Raw genomic sequence first — 22,378 nt, 5'->3', positions numbered from 1 at the left:
GTCTCTAGATTCTTGCTGTCGCCGTGACCTTTCAACAGGCGGGCGGTGCAACACCGCGTTGGACGCAACAGGCACGAACGGCGTGCCATCACTGCGAGAGTCTCGAGCGACAGCAGTGGGCGGTACACGAAACCTCTCCTTTCTTTAACCCTTCTTCACACAGAGTCCCACCCTCACCGGAAGTGGAGCCGTTTCTACGTTACGCCACTTCCGGTCCGCACGCCCGTCTCCGGCGGGAGCGAGCACGCTGGTGCGCGGCAACTTTGTTCCCGCCTCCTTTGCCCCGACACCACTCACCTTCGGCTTTCTCGGAGCGTGACGTGCGTGCGCGTCCCCGGCCTTGCGTCAGGGCCGAGGGGAAAGGCCGAAAGAGCGAGGCGAGAAGGAGGGGTTGTGGAGGTTAGGGCCCAACCAGCAAGTCCCGTCGCCCTCCCTCCTCCTGACGAAGATCGGCGAGGGAAGGGGAGGAGCGAGCCGGGGCCGGCCGCGCACACCAGGAGCCTCCTCGTGGAGGGGGGGGGAGCGGAGGAAAAGGGAGCTCCGCCACCTCTGTTCGCGGCGGCGGCGAAGGAAGAAGAAAGTCAGGGCCCGAACCCACCGCCACAGGCTCAGAAACTCCCCCCCCCCCCGCCCCTATCTCCCCGGAAACAGCCCCCCGCCCAGCCCCGCACACTCGCTGCCCCAACCGTGAGCCGCAGCCCGGTCGCCCCCGCCTCGCCCCGCCCCGCCGCCCGTCCCTGCGGGCGGCAGAGTGCGCGAGGCCCTAGGCCGGGAGTTGTTGTCAGGCCCAGGCCACTTCCGAGGCGCCCGCCGTGTGTCGCCGCCACCACAGGAGGACGACGTCGACGCTGAGGAGGCGGCGGCGGAGGCGTGTTGTTGTCTCGCCCACTCCCCTCCCCTGAACTCGCACCCAACGTCAGGGCGCGATGGAGTGAAGCGGAGACGAAGGTGGTACTTCCGCGTTGCGCTGCCCGAGCCGAGAGCGCGGCCGAGGCCGCTCCCCCACCCCCGGGGGCACTTGGAGGACTCCGGACTCCCCCGCAGGTCAGCGCCCGGCGCATCTGGTGTTTTTGCTGCTGAGGAGAGGACGACGAGCACGATCGCGAGCTCTGCCACCCGGATTCCTGCTTCCCTCAGGCCCGGAGGCCGCTGCATACCCCACTGTGACCTGGAACCCAGGGACCCGAGTCCTGACCCGGATTATCGTGGCGCGTCCCCTGGCCGGCCCTGGTGCTCGGTGTCCCTCCGCCGTCGCCGCAGTTCCCGTTTCCGGCGGGGGAGATGGCCAGGATCTGACCCGGGAGGAGGCCGCACCCGCGCCGCGCTCTGCGGCGGGCTCTAGGCGATGCCGAGCAGCTCGGACACGGCGCTGGGGGGAGGCGGGGGCCTGAGCTGGGCGGAGAAGAAGTTGGAGGAACGCCGCAAGCGGAGGCGATTCCTGTCCCCTCAGCAGCCGCCGCTGCTGTTGCCGCTCCTGCAGCCGCAGCTCCTGCAACCGCCGCCGCCCCCGCCGCCTCTGCTCTTCCTGGCTGCTCCCGGCACGGCCGCCGCCGCAGCCGCCGCCGCCGCGGCCTCCTCCTCTTGCTTCAGCCCGGGCCCCCCTCTGGAGGTCAAGCGGCTGGCGAGAGGCAAGAGGCGCGCAGGAGGGCGGCAGAAGCGGCGCCGCGGGCCCCGCGCCGGGCAGGAGGCGGAGAAGCGTCGGGTCTTCTCGCTGCCCCAGCCGCAGCAGGACGGCGGTGGCGGTGCTAGTAGCGGCGGGGGTGTGACCCCGCTGGTGGAATACGAGGATGTGAGCTCCCAGTCCGAGCAGGGGCTGCTGCTGGGGGGGGCCAGCGCGGCAACGGCGGCGACGGCTGCCGGGGGAACGGGGGGCAGCGGCGGGAGTCCGGCCTCCTCCTCCGGCACCCAGCGGCGCGGGGAGGGGTCGGAGCGCAGGCCCCGCCGGGACCGCCGCAGTAGCAGCGGCCGCAGCAAGGAGCGCCACCGCGAGCACCGGCGGCGGGACGGGCAGCGCGGCGGCAGCGAGGCCTCCAAGTCCCGCAGCCGCCACAGCCACAGCGGCGAGGAGCGGGCCGAGGCCGCTAAGAGCGGCAGCAGCAGCAGCAGCGGCGGCCGCCGGAAAAGCGCCTCGGCCACGTCTAGCAGCAGCAGTAGCCGCAAGGATCGAGACCTGAAGGCTCACCGGAGCCGGACTAAGTCGTCCAAGGAGCCGCCTTCGGCCTACAAGGAGCCGCCCAAGGCCTACCGGGAGGACAAGAGCGAGCCCAAGGCCTACAGGCGGCGGCAGCGGTCCCTGAGCCCGCTGGGAGGCCGGGACGACAGCCCGGTGTCCCACAGGGCCTCGCAGAGCCTGAGAAGCCGCAAGTCCCCCAGCCCGGCAGGAGGTGGCAGCAGCCCGTACTCTCGGCGGCTGCCACGCTCCCCGAGCCCCTACAGCCGCCGCCGCTCCCCCAGCTACAGCCGCCACAGCTCCTACGAGCGGGGCGGCGACGTGTCCCCGAGCCCCTACAGCAGCAGCAGCTGGCGCCGCTCCCGGAGCCCCTACAGCCCGGTGATCAGGTGAGTCCGCCGCCTGGTGCGCGCCGGTCCTCCGCAGCGCTGGCCAGATCCCCAGGGGGCAGGGAAAGTGGTGATTGGCCTCTTGGAGCCACTTAGCTCTACAACCGGCCCTAGAAAACTCATCTTCAGACTGGGCTTCAAGTCGGGAGAGGCGTTTTCGCGCGCCCACGACACCTTTTAGTGGGTTGGAGGGACAAAGCAACAGGTCCCGCAGTTTTTTTCTTCTCGCTTGTGCAGGGAAAATTTCTAAGAAAGAGTTCGAAGTTTTCAACTTGTTGCATTGATATATTCACAGATTTCCCTCAACTGCTCTTCGCTTTTCCAGCACAATTACTTTGGGTAAACCTAGATGTTTTAATTTGTCATCATTTTGAAAGCCCTATGAAGAGGTTTTATCGTTGGAGATTTAGGAACGGACTGCAGCTAGGGCCTAAATATTGTAGGAGAGAATCAGAATCACTTGCTGATGTCAGTTAGATGTACATTTCAGATGTTTCAGGTGATTAATACAACGACAGAAAAAGGTTTTCTGTAAAGTTTATTCTTTTAAGATGTGGAAGCCTTATAGTTCTAAATTCTCAAGACAAGGAAGATGCCCGATTTGTGATGTTCTTGTGTGGAATGTTTTTTTAAGTGTTCAAAAGTAGAAAAAAAATGACAACATTGTGGTTTCTCTGTTGGTTTGTGATGACCACCCAGTTGCTAATGACGTATAATTAATTGGTGTGACCAAGCAAATGGTCTGGTACATCCTTACACTATTACACTATTTACCATTACTTTAAGGTTACTGTTTACATTTACCATAAGTTAGCTATACTTTTAAATATCACGATCTTTGTTCAGGAATCTTTAAAAGGGGTAATTTAGTGAAATTGGAGTAAATCTTTTATGTAGTTGTTATACCTTGTTACGTAATTCTTCAGGAAAAGTGTGTGCATTGATATATGCATACCTGTGAAGCAAAGTGAATTAAAAATAACTTTTGAATATTTTGTAGGTTCTTAATTCCTTGAGCTGTCTGGAAATTCTAGGCTTTATATTTTAGGGTATTACAGAATGACGTTTGCATCTGTTATGCTTTTCCTATTGGCCTTAGTTTGCAGTAATGCCAAGTGGATGCTAAGAATCTCTAAGTAGAAATTATGTTGAATCTCAATTCATGTATCTGTAAAAATTAGCAGATCTCTTTGAAGTGTCAGCCTAGTAAATATTTGTGAAGATGTGATTGGAGTAGAGATCTGGGTGTGAGTTTGTCTTTAAATGAAAACATCTGTGTACATGTGTTTCTTACAGTGTTCAAGTACACTTAAAATGCTAGTTGATGCCTTAATAAAGACTATTAACAGTGACCACTTAGCTTTTATATCTTGTAAGACTTTGCATTTTACTTTTAGTTAAAATATTTTAGGTTTGCCAAAAGGCTTGCTTTCTTTTCTTTTCTTTCTTTTTTTTTTTTTTTTTTTGCAGTTGACTGTTTTTGAAAACTGATTAGGTTAAGTTTCAGCGCTTTACATTGTAATTTTTAAGTGTATGATGCAATATAAGAGTAGATTTATGTGTTTGTTTGGTTTTTTAGTTGCTGGTTACTTTAGCAAGGCCCTGCAGTATGGTGCTGTGTATTTTATATATGTTGTAGAGTAGTGGTATGTATGATTAGGATTATTCATCTTTATTAGCAAATATTTATTAAGCACATTATATGCCAGTTACTGTTCTAGGGACTGGAATAGATTGGTGAAGGAAGATGAGGTCCTTGCCCTCATGAAGCTTGCATTCTAGAGGGCCATTCATTGCTGAATCTTTTCATGGTGTTTATACTGACCACCAGTATTTCTAATGGATTGGATTTGGAAGAGGCTTTAGAGTATCTTGGCCAACATTCCTGACAGCTGTCCATTTGCATTTGGTGTGTGCCTGAAACATCCAGACCTGGGAAAACATTATTTTGAGATGGCCTGTTCCATTAGATTTGGGACTTGAATTCTAGTCCTGACTTAGCAAGACCCTCTCTTAAAGGCTCCCGTTTCTGAACTATAATGGGAAAATGTTTGTGATTTTTGGATTATTTCAAGGATTAAGTGAAAATTTGTGTTTTGTAAAGTATAGAAGTACTATAGATTATGATAGAAATGTAATGTCGAGTTATTATTGCGTAGTTTGAATTATTAGAATTCTTCACATTGAAACAGAAATCTATCTCCATATAACTTTCTACCCATTGCTTCAAGTTTATCCCTTTGGAATGATACAGAGCAAACCTGTATGCCACCTCTTTAAAATGTAAAGACACTTCCCATGTCTTCTTTTCTTCTCTAGGGCCAAGAACTTCATTTTTCGTGAGGGGTGGTTTTTAAAGATTTTTAAATATAACAAATGTGTTATAACTGTTTAGGAAATTGAACTTGTCCAGTTTAATGTTAAAAGTTTTATTTACTTTCAGAATTTAGTAATGTCTTAAGTGTCTCATGTTGTTTAATGAATAGACTGCTAGATCGTGAGCCTTGTGAAGGCAGCTATCCTGTCATGCCCACCAGTGTATTCCTGGTGTTCAGCATGGCATCTGGCACATGTAGTCTCCTAATAATTGTTGAATGGGTAAATGAAGGGATGATGGAGTTTATGGAGCATGTGAAATATTACAGTGGGCCTGGATTGCATAAGTATTTAATAGAGACCATGTGCTATGCTATGAGAAATATCAGTGAGATCTTTTACCAGTCCACATGGACCTAATGTATTCATAAATTGTCAGTGTAATATTTTAAGGAAATGTATGCACATTGAAAATGGTATTGAAACCATGGTATGAAGTTTTTTCTTGGTGTTAATTCCTAGAATAAATCCTCTCCATTCTATTGACTTCTAAATCACAGTTTTCTCTAGGCCTTCATCTGAATTTTCAGTCCTCTCTTCCTGCTTTTCTTTTCATCAGTCCCTCCTTAGCTTTACGTTTTCTCTGTATAACCAGTTTACCATATTTTCTTTACTGCTTGACTATCGGGTTGTGGGAAGTCACATAATTTTGCTGACTGGCCCTATCGTAAGTGTGAGAGTGTACTGAAGAGAGAGCTGTTTAATAAAGGGAGGGAATGGTACTGAGATTTGGATTTTACTATGTGCCAGGCATTGATAAATACTTATCATACACTCACCCTCAAATCCCCTAAGATACACTTCTATTGATAGACTGGGAAACTGAAGCTATAAAAAGTTAAGTCAGCTTGGATTCAAACCCAGGGCTGATTGAAGTATGTGTTCTTGATATTAGGTATTGGTATTGTCATGCATTAAAGGGAGCTGGCTTTCAAGGGAGCTGACCCCCTCATGTGATAATCTGTTTTGCTGAAATTCATCTCCCTGTTTGGTTATTTATTGATTTTTTTTTTCCTGGCCATCTTTGCAGCATTTTGAGATTTTTAAAAAAGAAATTCTTCTCTAAAGATTGTTTCAGCTCATTTGGTCTTTATTAACTTGTAGTTTTTATGAATATGAGCCTAAAAGCATTCCTTGAAGGTTTTAATTATACTTAGTTATTGACAGTTGTTTTGTAATGGAATGTCTTGATCTGAAGTCACTCAAGTCTCATCAGTTACAACCAGTATAATAAATTGTTATATATACTGTAATTGGTTCTGTGTCTGAAATTGTGGAAGTTCTATTTTAAATGGAGCAAAAGCCTCCATTACAGGATAGTATAGAGACCCTGAAAATCTAAAGATGGGTGGACCCTAGGTGTAAATCAGTGAAGTTATTAGTGTTTACTTGCATATGATTTGGGATACCTCTGTCATGATTTATTTAGTGTATTGTCTTAAAATCTGTGTTCAAAAATATGTAAAATAAAACCGCTCCGGGATAATGAAAAAGCTCCTATTAACCGATAATGTTACTGATTTGGTTTGTACTTACTAGAATGGTAGTATCCTTAGATGAATGTAATTCTTAAAATGCTTTTTAAAAGTGTTGAGTGTATAGGATACTAGAATAAGTGAAGAAATACACAGAAGGAATGGAAATTTAGGTGAAGTGTCTTAAGTGTCCAAACCTGTAGTCACTTATTTCATTCTCAAAGTAGGCTTGTGTTTTGCTGCTTCTCTGACCAAACTTTACCCAGCATTTATATCTATGTAGTCCTTATCACATGTATATTTTTTAAGTTTATTTATTTTTGAGAGACAGCACAGGTGAGGGAGGGGCAGAGAGAGAGGGAGACAGAGAATCCTAACAGGCTCTGCACTGTCAGTATAGAGCCCAACACGAGTCTTGAACCAACAAACTGTGACACTATGACCTGAGCCGAAATCAAGACACTGACTGCTCAACTGACTGAGGTACCGAGGTGCCCTGCCCCATTTATCATATATTTGTTCTAACACTGGTATTTCTCCCGTTTTCATTTTCATTCAGCACCTTAGTTCAGGCCCTAGTTTTCACTCAGACTTCCTGTTACCATTCTTTTCTTCTCTCTTCTTCCATCCCTTTCTTCCCACTTCATTCTTCATCAGAATTTTCTTTTTTAATTTCTTTTAACATTTATTCATTTTTGAGAAACAGAGCACGAGTGGGGGAGGGGCAGAGAGAGAGAGGGAGACACAGAACCTGAAGCAGGCTCCAGGCTCTGAGCTGTCAGCACAGACCCCGACATGGGGCTTGAACCCACGAACTGTGATATCGTGACCTGAGCCGAAGTTGGACGCTCAACCGACTGAGCCACCCAGGTGCCCCATCAGGAGAATTTTCTTAAAGTCTTGGTTAGATTGTGTCACTTCCATTTTATAGAATTAAGTCCAGACTTTTCAGTGGATTTTCAGGTAATACCTTTTATGATCAGGCCCCATTCTATCAGAATTCTATTTCCAGAGGCCCTTTTATTTCTCTGTATTCTTGCTCTTGCTGTTCTTTTACCTTGAAATGCCCCTGTTTTTCCCTCTTCTCTGCTTCCGGCTTTGCATTCAAATCCTAGCTCCAGTTTAACCATGTTGAGGTCTTGCTCCATTCATCTAGAAAAAATTAATTCTTATATTACTGCAGCACTTTGCTTTATCTTTGTTATAGAGCTTCAAAAAATTCTATTTAATATTCTAATTATTTGGCTGCGTACATTTGTGTTTTCTCTGTAAGATTGTAACCTCCTAGAGGACAAATTTTAAAGTGTATTGATTAGTGGTTGAGTTAGTTTAGATAGCATTTTTCACCATAGATTAATGAAAACCAGCGTTTGTGCAGAATCCAGTTGTGTCTCTAAACTTGGAATTTTGGGGATGCATGGGTGGCTCGTTCTGTTAAGCATCCATTCTGGATTTCGGTTCAGGTCATGATCCCACAAGCCCTGCATCTGGGTTCCATGCTGAGCATGAAGCCTGCTTGGAATTCTCTCTCCCTTTCTTTGTCCCTCTCCCATTTGCGTTCTCTGTCTCTCTCAAAATAAATAAGTAAAAATTAAAAAAAAAAATACTTGCTATTTTGGTTCACATATACTCTAGGATAGATGAAGTAATTATTTTATTTTGTAAGGAGAAAAGCTAAGAACTTCCTTTTTCTAGCTGCTTCTTTACTGGCATGAGTTGAAGATGCTGGGACTCGTTTTCTGTGTGAGTAGAATAAATTCAGACCTAGTGTTTATATTTGCACTCTGGTACTAATCAAGATAAGTGATCTGCTTTTCTTGGTGAAAATTTTCTGAACAAGTTGACTGTATGTCAAGCTTTATTTCCTAACTGAAAAATTGTAGCTGTTTCTGAAAAATAAGTTGAAAATTAATATTGCTTAATATTTATATTTTAGATCATTTTAATCTGTTGTTTTACACTTTCTCTATGAATATCACTTAATTTTTTTTTTTTTAATTTATTCATTTACTTAGAGAGAGAGAATGAGAGAGAATTCCAGGCAGACTTCACACTGCTGGCCAGAGCTGGACGTGGGAGTCTTGAACCCACGAACCAACCATGAGATCACGACCTGAGGTGAAGTCTAGAGTCAGACACTCAACCGACTGAGCCACCCAGGCACCCCTCATTTAAATTTTTATTGCTGTTATTTTGGTTTTGGTTGGCTTTGTTTCATAGCTAGATATTTATATGCTTTTAAGTGGATGTCAGAAACAAAAGTATCAAGCTAGAATCAGAAGTACTACTTGTTTGCAGTGATTTTTGTTACTTGAATTTCTACATATGTAAATCGTGAGAGAATCTAGTTTGCTTAATGTATTTGGAAAACAAAATGAATGTAGAGAATAAAATCTAGGTTAGAAGCTGGAATTTATTTATTTTTAAAGTTTTAATTTAAATTCCAGTTAGTTGATGTACAGTGTAATACTAGTTTCACGTGTGCAATATAGTGATTCATCACTTCCGTACAACACCGGGAGCTCATGACAAGTACGCTCCTTAATCCCCATCACCTATTTCAAAACCCATTCCTTCATCCCTTTGTCTCTGGTAACCATCAGTTTGTTCTCTATAGTTAAGAGTCTGTTTCTTGGTTTGTCTTGCTCTTTTTTTCCCCTTTGCTCATTTAAAAACTGGAGTTTATAAAAAAGAAATGAAAAAGGTAGTGAGAGGAACTGAAAACTGAAAGTAGTTAATGGGCTGCATGCCTCCCCACTTTTGTTACTGCATTTTCAGTTGCACAGAGGCACTTTCACTGAGATATGTTATTGATTCTCCAAACTTACTTTATTTAATATTAAGTTAATTATTTCACCATTCTTCAAATCATTTCTTCTTCTGATGCTACTCTTCAGTATTTTTCACCTGTTTACAAAGATTCTAGAGAATCATGGTTTTTCGGTTACTACAGAACAGTGTGAGAGATTAAAAGTCCTTCTGAATCCAACCACCTGAGATGATCATCTTTGACATTTCTGAATAACATTCTTCTAGACTTCTCTCTGCATAATATATGGGACTTATGCATATATGCAAAGCATAGAGACAAAAGATTTTATATAAATCTTAGGAATTATGGGAATATACTACAATGCTGTTTTGTACATTGTACTCTGTAGTATGTTCTTTTTATTGGCTTTTATTTTGTTGTATGGATGTACTGTAACTTGTTTGGCCAAGTCCATTTTGCTAGAATCTTAGTTTTTTATTTTTGACATGTGTATGTATTTGTTGCAAATATTTTGTATGTGCATTTGTCCCGTTAAATCCCATATATTGGACTTTTCAGAGGTAAAATTGTTGGGTCAGAAATGGTACTCATATTTGTAATTTTGATACACTGTCATATTGTCCTTCAGAAGGCTCTTACCATTTTTTATTTCCCAACAGTGTGCCACTGCTCATTTCCTCAGACCTATCATCACTCGGAGTTGTCAGATACGCGATTATTTTTTTATTTGCTTTTCTTTAATAAGACTGACTTTATTTTCATCTATTTATTGAGTGTTTTAGTTTCTTGATTTAATTCTTTTCGTTGTTTTTCTTATTAATTTGTAAGCTTTTTTGTGTATTAGGGGTATTAACTTTCTGTGGCATAGCAACTATTTTTCATGGGTTTGTTTTTTGTTTTTTTTTTTAACGTTTATATAATGTTTTGTTTTAAGAAGTGCTATGCATCATGTATTCATGTTTTTTTTTTTTAATATATGAAATTTATTGTCAAATTGGTTTCCATACAACACCCAGTGCTCATCCCAACAGGTGCCCTCCTCAATACCCATCACCCACCCTCCCCTCCCTCCCACCCCCCATGTATTCATGTGTTTTAAGTGACAGTTTCTCCAAGGCACCTAGGTCCAAAACTTCAGTAATACTTCACTTGCCTCTTGTTCTTCCCCAGTTCTAGTGAATTGCTTGTTCTGTTGGTCCTTTTGCAGTGGTCTTTAGTCTATCTATTCTTACTTTGGTTTTGAAATTCCTTACTTTACGCTTTTATTGTGGGGTTTGCTTGCTTTGGGTTTTTCCTCTTAGACACTTTCCTGTTTTCTGCGTTCAAATTAATCTTAAAATACCTTTTGATTCTATCATGTTTCTCTGAAGCATACTTACCGAATCAAATTCTTGAACTGGGCATTTATGGTTCCTTACCCCAGACCGACCCACACTACCTTTATTTATATATGCTGATCACAGTGCAAGCTGGACTCTTTACTATGTTAAAAACATGGAATTGCAGGTGCCCTACACTTTAGTTTATGCCCTTCTCTCAGCTGGCTAATCCTCCTTGTCCATTCTTCCAGCCATAGTTGAGGTGTCCTCTTCATTAATGTCATCTAGAAGTGACCTCTCACATCCAGGCTTGAATTAATTTGAGTTGTCCCCTCCCACCCAGGTATACTGGACATATTTCATTCATTCATTAAAAAAAAAGTCAGTTTTATTAAGGTATAATTTGCATACAGTATAATTTCCCAATTTATGTATAAAATTAAATGCTTTTGACAAATAGATATACTTGTGTATCTTCTACCACAATCATGATAAAGAACATTTCTATTACCCCCAAAACTTCCCTGTGCCCCTTTGTAGTTTGTCCCCTGTTCTGCATGTGGTCCTTGGCAACTGCTAATCTGCTTTTTGTCACATTAATTTTATCTTTCTTGAACTTCATATCAGTAGAATTATATGGTATGTAATCTTTGGTGTCTCCCATTCACTTAGCATACTTTTGAAATTCATTGTTGTTGATGTGCATTTGAGTGTTTTTTTTTTTTAATTTTTTAATGTTTATTTATTTTTTGAGAGAGAGACAGAGACAGAGCATGAGTGGGAGAGGGGCAGAGAGAGAGGGAGACACAGAATCCCAAGCAGTCTCCAGGCTCCAGGCTCTGAGCTGTCAGCACAGAGCCCAATGTGGGGCTCGAACTCACAAACCGCAAGATGACCTGAGCTGAAGTTGGATGCTTAACCGACTGAGCCACCCAGGTGCCCCGCCCCAGTGGTTTGTTTCTTTTTATTGCTTAGTAGTATTCCATTTACATCTACAGTTGGTGGATATACCATAATTTGCTTGTCCATTCACCCAGTTGATGAGCATTTAAGTTTCCAGTTTTTGGCTATTATGAACAAAGGTGCTGTGAACATTTGAATAGTTTTTTTCTGTTTGCATATCTCATGAATAAATTTGGAGTGGGATTGCTGTGTTGTATAGGAAGTGAGTTTTTGACTTTATAAGCAGCCTCTTTTCCAAAATGGTTGTACCATTTTTCATTCTAGTCAGTAGTGTATGACCATTCTGGTAGCTTCAAATCCTGACTTGTTTTTATCAGTCTTTGTTCTTAGCTATTCTGGTGGATGTGTAATGGTACATCATTGTGCTTTTATTTGCAATTCTGTAATGACTAATAATGTTAAGCATCTTTCCATATGCTTATTTGCTCTTCATATCTTTTGTGAAGTGTCTTAAAATGTTTTGTCCATATTTTTTATGAATTGGGCTATTCGCTTTATTGAATTGTGAGAGTTCTGTACATATTATAGATATATATAAGCTTTGTCAGTTTGTAAATGAGTATTCCTGTTCTGTGGCTTGCCTTTCCTTAACAGTAGTTTTGAAAAGCAGAATTTGATGAAATCTAATTTAGCAAATCTGAGTCTAACTTATGGTCACAAAGACTTTCTCTTTGGTTTTATAATGTACCACTTTAGTTTATCACAGGCTACCTTCGTGTATAGTATAATATTGCAAGAGTATGCTTCTATTTCCTCCTTCTCTTCTTATGTACTATTCCTGTCATATGTGTTATTTCTACAGAAGTATGACTTATGTACGTTATTTATAGACATGAAATTAAAAAAAGAGAAAAAAATTTATATCTAATATATACCTCTTTTTTTTTTTTTTTTTTTTTTTTTTTGAGAGAGAGGGTGCAAGTGAGTGAAGGGCAGAGAGAGAAAGAGGAAGAATCCCACGAGGGGCAGAGAGAAGGAGAGAAGCGGTGTTCACCTGGGACTTGTGTTTAACCCAAAGCAGGGCTGGCGCTCACCTGATGTGGGACTCAAACTCACAAACTGTGAGATAATGACCTGAGCCAAAGTCAGCTGCTTAATGACTGAGCCACGAAGCCACCCCTTAATGTACCTTTTGAAACACTTCTAATGCCTTTATGTAGATCCAAGTTTTGAGGTAGTATTTTGCTGTAGTGAGAGAAATAGCTTTTAGCCTTTATTTTTTTTTTTTAAAGTAGGCTCCACACTGGGTATGGAGCCCAACGCAGAGCTTAAACTCTTAAACTCGTGACCCTGAGATCAAGACCTGAGCCGAGATCAAGATTCAGATGCTTAACCCAGACACCCCTTTCAGCATTTCTTACCAATGCCACTCTGCTGTCTTGTTTGTCTGAAAAAGTCTCTATTTTGAAAGATATTTTTGCTGGGTATGGAATTCTACATGGACTTTGCTCCCCCCCCCCCCGTTACTTTAAGTTATTCCACTTCTGGCTTGGGTAGTTTGACAAGAATTTACATAATATTTTGTTTTTGCTTCAGTCACTGGATTGTAAGTCTCATGAGGTTCTTTTTTAATCTTACTGTCTCTTAAGCACCTACCACAGCACGTGATAGGAAATAGATACCTAACAAATGGTGTTAAATTGGTTTGGATAAGAAAATATCCAGCACCTCAGAATTTGAAAAAAAAATCCTTTTAATATTAATAGAGTCTAATATTGATTTATGAATAAATTAATAATGGCTAGAGCTGGACCTATCAAAAGTATGTGCCTTTGTGCAAATCAAGTATTAAGCTTTCCCTCTACTTTTCTCATCATCTTTCCTTTTTCTGTCTTCAAAAACATATCTCAGGGCATGGTTCAGTGAAACATGAAGACAAACACAGTTTATGTGCTCAGTGGACTAGAACTTGTTTGCCTGAGCAAATCCGTAAAAAGTCAGTCATGTGTCTTATCTTCTTAACTTTTAGTGTTTCATAAGGAACATGAAAGGAAGTATACTTTTCAAATAAACACAAAACATTTCAGTTTTATATTAAATTTTTCTAGTTTTTAAAATAACATCTTTTTTGAGATATTATTCACCTACCATGCAATTTACTCTAATTTTAACTGATACAGACAGTGGCCTTTAGTATAGTCACAGAGTTGTGCAGCCATCACCACTAATTTTAGAACATTTTAATCACTCCAAAAAGAAACTCAGTGCCTGTGAGTAGTCAGTCTCCATTCTCACCTCCCCACATCTTTGGCAACTACCAATATACTTCTTATTTCTTTGGATTTGCCTATTTTGGACATTTCATATAAATGGCATCATATGATTCATGGTTTTTTATGACTGACTGCTTTCATTTGAGCTTAATGTTTTTAAGGTTCATCTATGTTGTAGCATGTGTCATCAGTATTTCATTTCTTTTTAGGGAAAAATAGTGTACCATTTATGAATATACCACATTTTGTTGTCAGTTGATGGACATTTGGGTTGTTTTCAGTTTTTGGCTATTATGAATTATGCTTCTATGAACATTTGTGTTTAGTTTCTTGTTTTCGTTTGTGTTTAGTTTTTGCATGAGATTTTTTTTTGCATGAGGTATGTTTTTATTTCTTTTCTTCCTTTTTTTTTTAATGTTTGTTTATTTTTGAGAGAGAGAGAGAGAGAGAGAGAGAGAGAGAGAGAGCGAGCAAGCAGGGGAGGGGCAAAGAGGGAGACACAGAATCGGAGGCAGGCTCTAGGCTCTGAGCTGTCAGCACAGAGCCTGAACTCACAAACTCATGAACTGCAGGATCATGACCTGAGCTGAAGTCAGACACTTAACCGACTGAACTACCCACGTGCCCCTGTTTTATTTCTCTTGGATATATATATACCTAGGAGTGGAATTTCTGGGTCATGTGGTAATTGTTTAACATCTTAAGGAACTGCCAATCTCTTTTCCAAAGCGGCTGCATCATTTTTTATATTCCAACCAACTATATATGAGGGTTTCAATTTCTGCATATCCTTGACAATAGTTGTCTGTTTTTATTACATCTGTCCTGGTATCTCGTACTTTTGATTTGCATTTCTTTAGTGACTAATGATGTTGAACAGCTTTTCATATGTTTATTGGCCATTTGTATATCTTTTTGGGAGAAATGTTTATTCATATCCTTCACCTATTTTAAAACTGGGTTTTCTTATTGTTGAATGTCTTGAATTCTTTATATATTCTAGGTACTAATATGACTGTGACATTTCTTCTAGAAAGAAGAACTCTTGTATTCAAGAGAGTTCATTTTAATTTAGTGCAAAATAATGGACTCTTCCTAGGTAACTTGTTTGTAACCGCTTAGGCCATTCTCACAGTGTAAACTTTGGACAAATCACTTAGCTTTTGAGTCATTGTCTATGGACTCATAAGAAGAAAAAAAGAGAATTCCTAGGGTGAGGTGTTAACAGAACAACCAAAAGACTACTGTCTGGTTAGCAGACCTTCTACTTTGGGTTGATTGGGTATATATCCACTATAAAGGAAAAAGCAAGGACTAGAAATTATATAGATGTGGATTTAGGTACTAATTCTGTTGCTTTCATAGCAGAGCAATATCAAGCAATTCAATTTTTGAGCTCTGGTCTTTCTACTTTGTAAAATGGGAGGTATAATGCCTACCTAGTAAAAAAAAAGAAAAAGAAAACAACAAAACTGGAAACAACCCAAGTACAATGACTAGGAGCAATTAAATTGTGCTACAGATACATGATTTGCATTTTCCCCCCATTGTATCACTTTGTTGACATCCATTAATGCACATTAGTTTTTAATTTTGATGAAGTCCTGTTTATTTTTTCTTTTGTTGCTTGTGCTTTGATGTCGTATCTAAGAAGTCTGCCTAATTGAACATCACAAAGATTTATTCCTATATTTTCTTCTAAGAGTTTTATAGTTTTAGCTTTTACATCTTGATCTTTGATCTGTTTTGGATTAATTTTTGTGTATGGTGAGAGAAAGAAGTCCACCCTCATTCTATTGTGTGGAAAACCAGTGTGCCAGCACTATTTATTTAAAAGGCTACGTATTTTTTTCGCCATTGAATTGTATTGGCACCCTTGTTGAAAATCCACTTACTATAAATGAGAGGGTTTATTTATGGACTGTCAGCTCTAGTCCTTTGATTTTACATGTCCATCTTTAGCCAGTACCATACAGTTTTGATTATTCTAATCTTATAGTTTCTGAAATCAGGCAGTGCTTGATTCTAATTTTGCAGTAATTTTTGAAATCAGGGAGTGCAAGTCCTTCAGCTTTGCTCTTTTACATTGCTTTGACCTTTCCTCCTCTTTTTTGGAGGAGGAGAGGGGTCCTTTGCATTTCCACATGAATTTTAGGTTTACCTGGCCAAAAGGCAGCTTGGATTTTCATAGGGATTGCACTGAATCTGGAGATCAATTTGAGAGTATTGCCATCTTAATGGTAAGTCATAAAATATATGAGTGTGGAATGTCTTTGCATTTATTTATGTTCCCTCAGTATTTTCAGTGGTATGTTGAAGTTTTCAGGGAATAATCCTTGAACTTTTTTTTGTTAGATTTATTCCTAAGTGTACTTTTTCAGTGTAATGGGAGTTGTTTTTGTAATTTCATTTAATTGTTCATTGCTAGTGTCTGGAACTACAATAGATTTTTCTACATTGATCATGTATCCTGCCATCTTGCTTGCTTATTAGTTCTAATAGTTTTTAGTAGATTTCTTAGGATTTTCTGTATACAAGATTATGTCATTTGCAAATGGATACAGTCTGGATTCCTTTTACTTATTTTTTCTTGCTCAGTTGCAATGGCTAGAATCTCAAGTACAATGTTCTGTGGGTTTTTTTTTAATTTATTTTTTTAATGTTAATTTATTTTTGAGACGGAGACAGAGTGTGAGCGGGGGAGGGGCAGAGAGAGAGAGGGAGACACAGAATCTGCAACGGGCTCCAGGCTCTGAGCTGTCAGCACAGAGCCCGATGTGGGGCTTGAACCCACGAAACGTGAGATCATGACCTGAGCTGAAGTCGGACGCTTAACCGACTGAGCCACCCAGGCGCTCCTCAAGTACAATGTTTATTAGAAGTGGTAAAATGAGACTTCCTTGTGTTGATCCTGATGATCCTATAGGAAAAGCATTTTAGTCTTTTTCCACAAAATGATGTTAGCTATGAATTTTTCATAAATCCTACTTTTATTTTTTGGTTAAAGTTGTTTCCCTTGGGGTCTAATTTTTGGTGCCAGAAAAAGTCTAGATGCCTTGCTTGACCCTTTACATATGAGCCTGTGTAATTATTTATTACTCTTACAGAGTCCAGGAAAAGAGGAAAATCTCCTACTTTGTAGCATGTATGTAATGATAATGATTAGCTATATTGGTTTCCTACAGGAACATTTGAAAAATGTTTTATTGTTAAAAATATATGCATTAATGTTCATAGTATTTTCTTTAATTAGTGTTACTTAAGTAGTCATGATTTTCTAAATTTAATTTTTTAAGGTTAAGAGGTGGTGTACTGTAGTAAGAATAATTTGTGCAGCCTTTTTTATTTTTATTAAAGAAAGTGACAAGTTTTCTTTATAGCATAGATCTTGGTTTGTTGTAATTTCTGGTGGTATTCATCTTTAAACTTTTCTGTTGGTGTTTGTGTATTCTTTTGATGAGTTTTGAATACTTACTGTTTTTTAAGTAATCTCTATGCCCTGTGTGAGACTTGTCCTCACGACCCCAAGATCAAGAGTTGCATGCTCTACCAACTGAGCCAGCAAGGCACCACTGTTGGTGTTTATTTTCATTAAAATTTTTTTAAAAATTTATTTTTACTAACAAAAGTGGGTTTATTCGAGAGTAACAGTAGCAGTCAAGGGCATACAAGCTACCACAGAACCATGGGCAAGATCTATGAGTATTTATTTTTAAACTTTTCTGTACTTTTCAGTTTTCTACAGTGAAATTGTGTTACCTTTTTTAAAAACCCATACTGTTTGTATTTAAAACTTACATATGAGGGGTGCATGGGTGGCTCAGTCCGCTAAGTGTCTGACTTTTGGTTTTCGGCTCAGGTCATGATCTCACCGGGGTTTGAGCCCCACATCAGGCTCTGCACTGACAGCACGGAGACTGCTTGGGATTCTCTCTCTCCCCCTCTCTCTGCACCTTCCCCTGCTTGCTTGCTCTCTTTCTCAAAATAAATAAATAAACATTAAAAAAAAATCTTATATATGAGATACTTGAAAACAATACAGAAGAATATACAGCAAGATGTGAAAGCTACCCTTGATGTCCTTTTTGTTCCTGTTCCTTTTAAAATGTATAACTCTGTACATAGTTGGTGTATATGTTTTTTCTGTGTATATACTTTCATACAAACATGTGTACATGTAAACATTAAGAATGTGACTATGCCATAAATTTTATTTACTTTTTTTTTTTAGCAGTAGTATTTGAAGATCTTTCCAAATTGGCTACATAGAATTCCATACTGAAATGTTTCAAGTTTTATTTACCTATCAGTTGTTGGGCACTGTTTTTTTCATTTTTTTCTGTATTATAGTCAGTCCTTTAAAGAGTATCTGTGTAATAACTTTTTGACACGTATGGAAATGTTTTTGTAGGATATGTTCTCGTAAGTGAAATTGCAGATCAAAAGCATTTGATAGATATTACCAAACTGCCTTTTAAAAAGGCTGAGTAATTTTATATTCCTTCTGATAATTTATGTGACTGACCATTTCTGTGCATTTTCATAAATTATATTTTCAGAATTCCAATTTTTGACATTCTGATGGATGCAAATTAATTACCATTGCTTTATTTTGCCTTTTCTGGTTATGAGAGAGAAGAGAGCATTTAAATTTCTTTACTGGCCGTTTGCATTTCTTCTGTGATTACATATTTTTCTAATCAAGAAGAGACTCTAGTTATTAAAAATAAGGAATGAATATAGTTTTACAACAGAAAAACTAGTTTTGTTCATTAAATCCCTATGGGATAATGGATATAAAATGGTTGGTTTTTAATAAAATGATAAATTCATCTCAGTGTTTATACGAAGAAGCTAATTAGCTAAATGTTATTCTGTCTCTTAAATCTTTTTAGTTTAAGTAGAATTTCATCAGTGGACCTTTGCCTGTTAGTTAGCTGGGTATCAGTTATACAAAGTTAGCATTTATGGGCAGTTAGAGAACAGATGATAAACATGTGCTTTGCTCTTTTATTCATCAATTCAATAAATATCTTTTGATTCCTTATTACATACCAGACACAGTTCTAGGCACTGGGATGGAGTAATAAACAAGACAGTGGTGGAAGGGGGGAGGGAACATGATGTGCTTATTTATTTTTCTGAGGAGAGGCTCACTGTGGTGTTGATAAATATATGGAGCCCTGAATGACAAGAAAGAGCAACTATGTGATGATCTAAGTATCCCAGAAAGAGAAAACAGTATTGCCAAGGTACCAGGAAGAAGCATAACTTTGAAAAATCATAAAAGAGACTAGCGACTGCGACCTAGTGAGTAAAGGAGAGTGTAATGAAGATGAGAGGCAGTTTGGGTCTTGTGGATCACAACAAAGATTTTTATTTTAATTTTAAATGCAGTGAGAAGCCATTGGAGAGTTTTAGGCAAAGGTGTGGCATAATCCAGTTTATATTTTTGATAGACATAGAATACAAGGCAGTATGTCACAAGTATTATTCAGCAAATGGGGAGGTTACAGAGTTGGGACTTTAACTTGATCCATAAAGCAAGTAAATAAATGGAGGGGAAGGATGTAGTTTGATGTGGTAGCAATAAAGAACGCCTGGCTTTCAATTGGAAGACTTGGTATTCAGTATTGACTCTACTTCTTTATAGCTCTTGGCCTCTACATAAAATTTTTAACTCTCTTCTTAGTTTCTCTCATCTTTCTGTGTACTTTGGTTGCTGTGAAGAGCAAGTCAGACGAAAAATGTTTATAAAAGTGTTTTGTAAACTGAGACATGCAATATGGTATGTTTGTTTACTCAGGAAAAGACTTATCATCTGTGTGGTATTATGCTAAGGACTGTGGAGTGATTAAAAAAAATGAATTATACCTGGTTTCTGCTGCTCAAAGAGGATATAGTCTAGTAGACAATGTGGTAAATACCTAAAATACAGAGTTAAGAATGGTAAACATCTTAAGAAAGATGCAGATAAAGCCCTATGGGGAGTTCAAAGAAAGAAGAGCTTTCTTCTTTCTTGGAGTTGGCGGTAAGGCTTTCAGAGTAAGAACTCTTGAATGAGACCTTGTAGGACTTGAGTAGAATATGGAGGGGAAGAGAATATTCTCAGTAGGTGAGTCTGTGAGTAAAGGCATGGCAATATTAGGCAGATTCAGGATGTGATAAGGAAAGGTAGTTTAGAATTAGATCATGCAGCACCTTAATATTAGGATAAGGAAGATGAATTCCATTCAATAGGAATATTCTCAGCAGGTGCTTAATTCTGCAAATATTTATTGACTATCTGCCATTGCCACATTGGTGCTAGTTTGGGCTATGAAGATACAGTTGATCTCAGTCTATTTGCGGAAGACAAATTATCTGTTATTCTAATGAGGCAGGATCATAGGACAAGGAACATCTCCAGCTCTCTGGCATAATGAGGGAAGGCTTTATAGAGGTGTAGTAGACCTTTTGTTATGATATGAGGTATCTTTGTACTTAGCAGGTACCAGAGACGAAGAGAGGAATATAAGAAAGGCATTCTGTGTTTTGGGATGGCTGGACGAGGTCTTTGTATGCAGTGCAAGGTTGTCTAGAGCTTTGTTACAGGGGTAACTGGAAGATTCAGGTGGTGGTATGGAGACTAAATTGGAAAGGATAGAGATTTGAGGTGAGGAATCTGGAAAGGAGACTGTTAGACTGGGCGAAGTGAGGTGATGTAGGACCAAATGAGAAATAGTAGCTATGGGACAAAGAGCCTAGACAACTAGAGAGATGCTTAAGATGTACAATTGGCAGGACTTGCAGATCAGTTGGATATGGGAGAAGAGAGGAAAAGGACCATATAGAATATAGAATGATTTCTGGATCTTTGCTGTTTCAGAATTTCAGAATCTGCTGTTGCCTGAGAAGAAAAGGGGTGGATTTGGAGAGGACTTAATAGTTTTATCTGTATTGTGTTGAAGGTTCTTGTAGGTTAGTTGGAAGTGGGAAAAAGGTCATCACAGATGTTGACATTCCTCCCCCACCCCAAAGATAGGTCATTGTTCACCCTAGTAATTAATTTCAGTGAGGATACAAGCCAAATTATAGGGGTTTGAGGGGTGTATGTATGTAGAGAATTTGGTTGTAATTGGAAGCAGAGAGAAAGATAAAATACAAAAATACCATTGTTTGTTTTTTCTTATATGTATGTATTTATGTACATATTTTTCTTGTTTGTTTTTAAAGATTTTAAAGATGAATTATTTAATCCTTGAAATAGTAAATGGACAGCAAAGGGTTGAAATCGCAAATAGTGGAATAGTCATGGAGGAGCCTAGAATAGTGCATCTCAAACTTTAGTGAGGATCTTGTTAAAATTCAGACTCTGAATCGGAAGGTCTGGGTTGGGGCTTGAGATACAGCATTTCTGACAAACTCCCAGATGAGGCTAATGCTGCTGGTTTGTGGCCCATACTCTTTGAAGTAAGATCTAGAGGGTATGGCATTGATAGCATTATAGAAGAGTTAGTCTTGGATAGGAAGAAGAACACCTCTGTTCTGAGATCAGGTAAAATGTGAGGTAGATGGAAATACAGATTAAGCTTGTAGGTGGGAGCTATGCCTGATAATTTTTTTTATTTCTGCAAAATAGAAGTAAAACAATGTTAAGAAAAGACTTTGGAATGGTGTTAACTTCAAGACAGAAAGGTTTGGAATCAATTGTGAAGGTTTGGAATAGCTACTAAAAAGAGAAGGGAAATGAGTGAATTTGGAGCATTTAACATTCACTGAACAGTGAGGATTTGTTTGGTGATGGTGTCTGTAGAAATAATTGGAGTAGGGAGAGACTATATATGAAGATTTTTGAGATGATAAGGTACTCTCAGGGGAGATAATGAGGTCTGAAATAGAAAAGTGGCCTTGAGAATACAGAGGGGAGGATGTGGTAGGCTACATAATGGCCCACCCAAAGGTGTCCATGTGAACCTGTGAGTACACTTCCTTACACGGCCAAAGGGACTTTGCAGATGAGGTTAAAATGAACATCTTGAGATGGAGAGATTATCCTGGACTGTACACGTGGGTCCTCTGTAATCATAAGGGTCTTTATAAAAGGAAGCAGGAGGGTCAGCAGAGTCAGAAAAGGCCATGTGAGGACAGAAACAGCAGAAGAGGAAATGTGATAAAGGAAGCAGAGGTCAGATTGTTGGAGGACCAAGAGCCAAGGAATGGACAGCCTTAAGAAGCTAGAAAAGACAAGGAAACAGATTTTCCCAAGAGACCGCAAAAGGAACAAAGCCCTGGTGATGTGCTGATTTTTACCCAATAAGACTGATTTTGGAATTTCAACCTTCAGGCACTGTAAGATAATAAATTTGTGTGGTTAAGCCACTAAATCTGGTAATTTGTTATAGCCACAATAGGAAACATGCATAGAAGTGTGGATGTAAGGGAATGTAGAGTTAGAACTGATAAAGTGAGGCAGTTGATGAGATGTGCTGTGGGCATCAGGAAACTGGGAAGATTTCTAGCCTGGATAAATGGGTGGAAAAGAGTGGTGAAATTAAAATTATAGGAGGAGATATTAGAGGAAGGTATTCACTTTGCATTAAGTATAGATTAGTTAGGGTAAAGAAAGATCTGAAACAGGAAGACGGATTTAAGAGGCTGCCCTAGTATTGTTAATAGTTACTTGAAAAAAATGAGAAAAAGTTAATTGAGCTGTTCCAA

The 22,378-nt window shown here is 40.2% G+C and overlaps 1 protein-coding gene across 2 annotated transcripts in view; it reads left to right on the top strand.

The window, feature by feature from the left end:
* The first annotated feature begins 1,345 nt into the window (after nt 1-1,345).
* Nucleotides 1,346-22,378, top strand: part of CDK13 (cyclin dependent kinase 13) — a 122,828-nt gene continuing 101,795 nt past the window's right edge. For both annotated transcript variants that reach the window (XM_023250202.2, XM_023250200.2), the window contains exon 1: nt 1,346-2,559. In XM_023250202.2, coding sequence (XP_023105970.1) covers nt 1,346-2,559 — 1,214 coding nt within the window. The remainder of the gene's footprint in view (nt 2,560-22,378) is intronic.

The sequence above is a fragment of the Felis catus genome, chromosome A2 (genome assembly GCF_018350175.1).
Source record: "Felis catus isolate Fca126 chromosome A2, F.catus_Fca126_mat1.0, whole genome shotgun sequence".
NCBI classification, from domain to species: Eukaryota; Metazoa; Chordata; class Mammalia; order Carnivora; family Felidae; genus Felis; species Felis catus.
This window is presented reverse-complemented; position numbering and strand designations above follow the sequence as displayed.